The 7651-nt window shown below is 46.5% G+C and overlaps 1 protein-coding gene across 1 annotated transcript in view; it reads left to right on the top strand.

Moving 5' to 3' along the window:
* Positions 1–4152, top strand: part of Myrip (myosin VIIA and Rab interacting protein) — a 137844-nt gene extending 133692 nt beyond the window's left edge. Inside the window, exon 16 of the mRNA XM_028767384.1 lies at positions 4020–4152. Within this exon, the coding sequence (XP_028623217.1) occupies positions 4020–4052 (33 nt within the window). The 3' untranslated portion in view covers positions 4053–4152. The remainder of the gene's footprint in view (positions 1–4019) is intronic.
* Positions 4153–7651: the final 3499 nt, after the last annotated feature.

Raw genomic sequence — 7651 nt, 5'->3', positions numbered from 1 at the left:
TTCCTTCCTTCCTTCCTTCCTTCCTTCCTTCCTTCCTTCCTTCCTTCTGCCCCAGCAGAGCCCCAAGAGGCAACTTTCCTTTCTGGTTTCCTGACCTGCCTTAGATTCAGGAGAGGTGTCTGGAGAGGGTGTGTGCCACACTGTGTGGCGTTGCTGACCTCTTTAATCTTAGTCTTTCATTTCAGCTGTATCTCTGTGTAGCTCTTTTTAGAAACCAGCTGTAATCAGAGAGAAATGAAAGAGTCTCAGGTCTGGTGGCTATGCAAGGGCTTTTACTCTGGAATGATCCATATGTGCTTGTAAGTTTCTGTCAGCCACGAATGCCTTTTCCTAAGCAGAGTCAGCAGCTTCCCCTAAATGTGACAAGGAACCTGGCAGGGGGTGATATTCCAGACTCTGGGAATCACATGGGGAGGGATAAGGGAGAATTCACTACAGAAACAACAATCGTGGAGAGTTGGCTCTATCATATCTGCAATCTCATCATAAAGGACCTAAGGCAGGAGGATTGCTGCAAGTTGGGGGCCAGTCAGGGCTGCATGGTGAGGTCCCATTGAGCCACAGTTACACAGTAAGACACTGTTGCCGGTGACATGGCTCTCAGGGTGTCTTAGTTAGGTTTTACTATTGCTGTGATGAAACACCATGACCAAAAGCAACTTGGGGAGAAAAGAGTTATGTGGCTTATATATCCTGAGTCACAGTCCACTGAGGGAAACAAAGGCAGAAACTCAAACAGGGCAGAATCCTGGAGGCAGGAGCTGATGCAGAGGCCATGAAGGGGGCTGCTTACTGGCTTGCTTCCCCTCGCTTGCTCAGTCTGCTTTGTTATAGAAACCATGACAACCAGCCCAAGGATGGCACCACCCACAATGGTCTGGGCCCTCCCCATCAATCACTATTAAGTAAATGCCCTACAGGCTTGCCTACAGTAGAATCTCAAGAGGTGTTTTCTCAGTTGAGGCTTCCTCCTCTCAGAAGACTCCAGCTTGTGTCAAGTTGACATAAAACTATACAGCACAGGGGTAAAAGCACACCTAACAACCTGGTTTGGTTTCTAGATTCCCCACAGTGGAAAGAAAACAAACTCCTGAAAGTCCTCTGACTTCCACTCAGGTAAATACACTCACACATGTGTGCACACACATATACATACATACACACACACACACGCTTGCACATTGTCCATAAACACGCACATGCACACACATGCACATACCATACACATACATGCACACACCATGCATATGCACATACCATACACACTCACACACCATGCACACTCACACACACCATATACACACATACATGTCTGCACATGCCCACGAATGCACCATAGACAGAAATACTCACATGCACTCACACACCTTATACACGCATATACATACTCACACACCATACACACACATGGACACTCACATACATACCATATACCCACATACAAGTGCTCATGCACACACATACACACACTATTCACACACACACACCATATATACACATACTCACATACCATACACACACGCACATTCCCACACATACTATATACACACATACATACTCTCCCATACCATACAAACACATACACACACTCACACACCATACACACACTAACACACATACACACATGTGCACACACACTATATACTCACACACATGCATGTGCCTACTCACATGCATACGTCATATATACATACACAGTCACACACCATACACATACCACACACACACACACACACAAATTCTTTAAATTAAATACTCAATTTGTTGATTAATATAAAAACAATTTGCAGCTGAGTTATGGTGAATTACATCTGCAGTCTCAACGTGAGAGCGGCTAACAAGGTGCTACAGACTCATGACCAGCCCGGGCTACACGGTGAACACCGGGTCTGCAAGACACTGTCTCGAAACAGTGTTCTGCACCATGCATTAGAAGAGAGATCTGACATGGCCATCCACAGTACATGCCATGCTGATCACACCATGTGTGACTGGCCAGAGGACTACACAGACTACCCAGCTCCTGCAGTATTGTCACCACCAACCTCACCCTTCTTCGTCATTCCTCTCCTGGTCCATTCTGAGTGCTGAAGCACCAGACAATGCATAATGTAGGGTCTAGCCTTTGAACGATACGTTACTGCCTTGCATATCACGAGGACCTCAGTTTCTCATCATTTTTTGTTCACTGGTCAGCTGTGACCCTTGACCTTTCATCGTCTAGTTATCTTGCTCGGTCAGGGAAGATGAGGGCCATCCATGAGAGGATTAAATCGACTTCCATAGCAACAGAATGTGTATGGGTCACAAGGGCCCATGGGACTACTCGGCTCATCGCTGTGACAAAATACCTGCTCAGAAGCAGCTAAAGAGAGCAAGGATTTACCTCAGCTCCTTTTCACAGTTGGGAAGGCATGGCAGTATCCATGGTACAGGAGTATCCCCTGCAAAAGGTGGCCCAGCTGGGAGCCTGAGGTGGCTCAGTCACATTCCAGAGAGTCAGAAAGCAGAGTGAGCACAGGCCAGGCAGAGGAGGAAGAAGTCCATAACCTTAAGCCCCCAGTGTGACCCACTTCATCCAGCCTTGCGGAGTGCTACCTGTCCTGTCCAGCAGGACATTAAACAGGGGTCCGGGGAGGTCACCTGAAAGAGAGCGGGGGAGCAGGCAAAGATAAAAGGAATGACAACCTGTCTATAATCTGATCAGATCGTAATTTTTACTTTTCCACACACAGGTTTTATACACAAAAAGGCAGGATGTGGGGAAGGGGATGACGCAGGAGCGTAGGTGTTCAGGGGGAGTACAGATCTCTTCCAGAACAGAGTGTCAGCTGGGTGAAGGTTCAGGGGACAGACCACTATGACTCCGCCTATGATTCACTTGTCTTTATCTAAGTTGGTACTATCCACCAAGGTTACCCATCTACAAGGCCTTATGACTAGGCTTGGTAGCCTTCCACCAAAGCTGTCTGTTTACAATAACTCCCAGCTATCTGTTTCAGTGTTTTTCCACAGAGACCCAAGACTTGGTGGAAACAGACATGTATGTCAGGCCTATTGCTGATTTTAGGCCTATGGCTGATTTTAGGCCTTCCGTGTATAAGCAGGGCTGCTCCCAACAGCTACCAGCTGGAGAAGTAGCATAGCATGTGAACACAGGTCCTTTTCTCCCTCAACTACTACAAAACTGGACAGAGTGAGGCCTTCCAGCTCTGAAGAGATGCTGTGTGCACCTGTTATACAGGTTTTACCTTAAAATAACAGAAAAGAGTTAAAAACAAAAGGCATGGGATGCCGGGAAGACAGCCCAGGGGTTAAGTGCACTGGCCAATCTCCCAGCAGACCTGAGTTTGGTTCCCAGCACCCACATGGTGGCTCACAACCATCTGTAATTCCAGTTCCAGGAGATATGATACCCTCTTCTGGCCTCCATGGGTACAAGTCATACATGTGGTACACAGATATACACACAGGCAAAATAGCCATACACATAAAAAAAATTTTTTTTTATTTTAAGAAAAAGAAATGAGCATATGTACTAAAATACCAAAAGTAGGGCAGCAATACTTTCAGGGAAAAAAAAAAGTAGATTTCAGAGACAGAAGGAGGAGAGTGTTTTCATTTGGCTGAAGTAGGCAAGTCTGGAGCCTGCCTTGAGGGTGGAAAACCACTTTGCTGGGTTTAATTGGTAGGTTAAGAGCTCCCTTATCAGCCTTTCCAGAAACAAATGCCAATTTGTTTGTGACTCTGTCATGTGAACATTAGAGTTTGGCTAAAATGCTTAAATATCCAACTATGCGTAACAGAAAATATCCAACTACACAGAACAGAAAAGCTGCTTCCTAGGAATCAGCAGGCCATTTTCAGACACGGATCTTTATCTCAGCCTACCTGGAAAGCCTCAGTACATCCCAGGAGGGAGAAAATATCCAGTCATTCCCTGTGACCATGCTGCCAGACATGACCAGTTTAGTTTGTCAGGAGCTGGTGACACTGTTCATCTTGCTTCCCTCCCTCAGGAGCCTGTTCTGGAGTCAGCTGTGATGTACTAAAGCACGGAACTCCACACACAGCCAGTGACCACTGCCTCCGGCCGTACACGACAGTGCCTTGACCCAACAGCCATCGAGTACTGTGTGGATTTCCACTGAGGCGAGGACCTGGGTGGGGAGGGGAGGGGGGACTGCAGTGCACTGCTGCAGGGGGCTGTCCTGAAACCTCACCCGGAAGGCCGCTTCAGTCGGCAACACTGAGGTCTCACCCACTCTCTGCCTTAGGCTCCCAGGGGAATCTGAGACCCAATATCCAGACGCTGGCTTCCAATAGCAGAGCTCTGTGTTCAGAAGATGCATTGTGCCTGTTTAATTTGCTCCCATGTGCTGTCTTTACCAGCCCTATGTGTTTTTAAACCCTTTAATCCCCATCAACAGTTCATCCTACAAAAAACTGCTGGAGACGAGCTTGGGGGCTGGGAAAGTGGCGGTCATTACCATCACTTAGTTCTGCTTGTCACCTCCTAACAGATGCTAAGAGCAGGGGGCTCTAGAAACAGTCTCATTTGGAGATGCTTGGCCACCTCCAGCTAAGCTCCCAGCCCCCAGCCCCATCCATGCCTCTGTGCTCCCCTGTTGCTCAGCAGTCAGCAGCCACGAAATGAAAAGCTCTGATCCACCAATGCCATACCTGGGTCTCTATGACACCATGTCTCATTGTGAATTTGGAGTTCTTGCATGGATTTACTCAGGGGGAGAGGGGCCTAAGGGATGATGTCACTGTTAGTCTAACTTAAGGACACTGCTCAGAGTCAATGTGATGTGGCTTGGTCACGAATGGGCTCTTGTAAAATAGAACTACACAAGAAAAGTATTCCGTCCTCCAAAAGAGATCTCCTGCCAAATTCAACAAGATTCAGAAGGATAGCAAACGATGAAGGTGGTTAGCAAACACCCTTAGAGAAAAGGAGTGTGGACGGACTGTGAGGGACGCAGAGGTGACCCTCACCCCAAGTCCACTGTCTGTTTCAGGGCAGGGGCTGGAATAAATGCATGAGTATCTAAAGTGTGTTTATGCACACAAGGACTGGCCCTGTGCTAGACTGGCTGTGTACCTGCAGCATGTTTTTAATGTTGGCTTCTGGGATCTTCTGAATCATAGGGTGCGGTGGGAGAGGACAAAGGAGGGAGGCGTGGGAGTGGCCACTAGGTGCTGGCTCTGGAGGACACAGTATGCCCAGTTTTGTCTGTGTCTTTCTCTTATGGTTTTCCAGAATCCATAACTAAAGGTCAGATCAGTGAACTTGCTGAAGCCGTATGTGTGAGCTGGTTCTAACTGGAATGCCCCCACCTCCAGAAGCCTAGCCCTGTCTTCACTTCCGAGTTATCTGGTTCTCCTGTACATCCCCAGACTTGATTGAACTGCCCTCCCTGTGTTATGTGTCATTGCTGCTAATGGGGGTCCTTGTGTCTTCCCATAATGCTCCTGCTAATGTATGTGTCACCCTAGAGAAAGGACTCCATGGAAACAGTAAACCTTTGGTGTTTTATCCAGTGGATGTGGTTCACACTAAAACAAAGTTTAAAAAAACACAACAAAAAGATCTGACTTCCAAACGGGATGTTTTTCCTTAGGAGGCACGAAGCTGCCTTTGTGCTAACAGTGTTAAAATACTCAGTTTTCTTTTGAAAAAGCGTGTACTGTGTAAGCCTTGCAAAAAAAATAATAATATAATAATAATAACAACAATGAAGAAAAAGCCTGTTCTATGGCATTTGAACTTTTATAAAAGGTTTCCTTGTGCCAAATAAGTACAAAGATTTAATTTACTATTTAAACCATAAACATGCTATAGTTCCAGAAATTATTTTGTCATCAGTGATTTTGATCTTTAGTGTCAATATTTATATTTAGATTAATTTTTATAAATGAAATATTTTGATGGTTTAAGAAAATGAGGACAGGAAGGATACGATCTCTGATGGCTTCTCAATGCCTTCGTGTCTCACACACTCGGCCAAGAATCACTGTCAAGGGAAATGACCACGGCCAAGCAGTAAAGTCACCTATGAAAACAGTCTGAGTGTGTGTATGTGTGGTATTTATTTATTTATTTACTTACTTATTCACTTATTTTGGTAAGAAGAGTCTAGGGGTCTCTGTGCCTGCCTACCTTCTAGTTTTACAACACAAAAGTATCTCACCAAGACAGTCTCTTTCTCTAATGAAATAAGGCAGTTTCCCAACCACCCATCCTCTCTGGAGGTAGGACCAGCAAGCTCTGAAGGCGAGGAGGTTGGTTCTGATTTTGCCCTTGCCCTACCTTACAGATATTTAGACAACATCTGGTCTCTCTGTCTCTCCATCTGCCTTTCTACACTATATATCTATATCTGTAGATGTATGTGGGTGTGTGCACACACACTAGCATGTGTATGTAACATACACCTGTGTGTGGAGGTCAGAGGTCAGTGTCAGTGTCTTCACCAAGCACTTTCCACCTTACTTTTTGAGATAGGGTCTCCCAGTGAACCCAGAACTCCCTGATTTGACTAGACTGGCTGACCAGCAAGCTCCAGGAAATCTACTTACCTGTCTCTCTGTGTCCCCAGTGCTGGGATTAGAGATGTGTACCTACACACTGGCTTTTTGCTTTTCTTACTTGGGTGTTGGGAATCTGGACTCAGATCCTCACACCTGCACATGTATTTTGCTGACACACCCACTTCCCAAGCACGTGTGGATGCTTTGGCTAATGCCGCCAGAAGATTCTGCTACTCATAGCAGGGGTAGTGCCAAGCATCATACATTGCACAGGGTGACACCCACAGCAAAGAACGGTCTCCCACAGACTGCTCACATCACTGAGAATAAGAACCCTGAGTTGGTTAGACCCTGGGGGTTAACCCAGATGTCAGTGGGGAGTCTCTTGCCTGCCTCTATAGCTACTGTGAATAGTCAGTCACTCCTCCTGCCGTTTTGCAGGCTTAGGTTGTCAGTCACATCCTGGTATGCCCAGGACACTCCTGCCATCCACAAATGGGAGTAGAAACCCTCTCCTAATCTGGAATAAACAAGTGTATGAAAATACAAAAGCCAACATCCTCCTCAGTCCAGAGCACTGCAGTAATATAGCTGTTTCCTCAAGGTTGAACCTTTCTGGAAGGACAGAAAGCCTTGTGAGAAACTTCTAAGACTCATGTGTCCCCTCTAAGGTTTCGCCAGCTATAAACTGCTGCTGGGAGAAAAGAGGCTTGTCTGTGGAGCCTACAGGTAGTGCCGAGTACTCCAGAAACACAGCTTTCTCAGCCATCACCCACGATGTGGCGCGTCTCAATAAGTAACTGCTCACCCGTGTTCCAACAGGTGTCCCCAATAGACTCACTGAGTCACCAAGCTGGATCTGGGTGATATTGTGTCTTAGGTTTGTCATTACCCAATCTGAGGAAAAGTCATGCAACAGATACTCTCAGATGTGCCGATCGTCTCCTGGGGTGCTTGTCCAAGCCGGCCCCACCTGGTACTTCTCATTCATGTCTCCAACAGCATCCCAGTGTAGTGCGTTAACCGATGCTTTTAAAACCATCAGTGGAGAAGAAATGGAAGGGACCCATCTGACTTCAAAAGCCTACTGGCACCTAGGACATAACAATGGCAA

Source organism: Grammomys surdaster, unplaced genomic scaffold (genome assembly GCF_004785775.1).
Source record: "Grammomys surdaster isolate TR1022 unplaced genomic scaffold, NIH_TR_1.0 172, whole genome shotgun sequence".
NCBI classification, from domain to species: domain Eukaryota; kingdom Metazoa; phylum Chordata; class Mammalia; order Rodentia; family Muridae; genus Grammomys; species Grammomys surdaster.
Note: the sequence above shows the minus strand (reverse complement) of the source record. Positions and strands in the feature narration are given on the sequence as shown.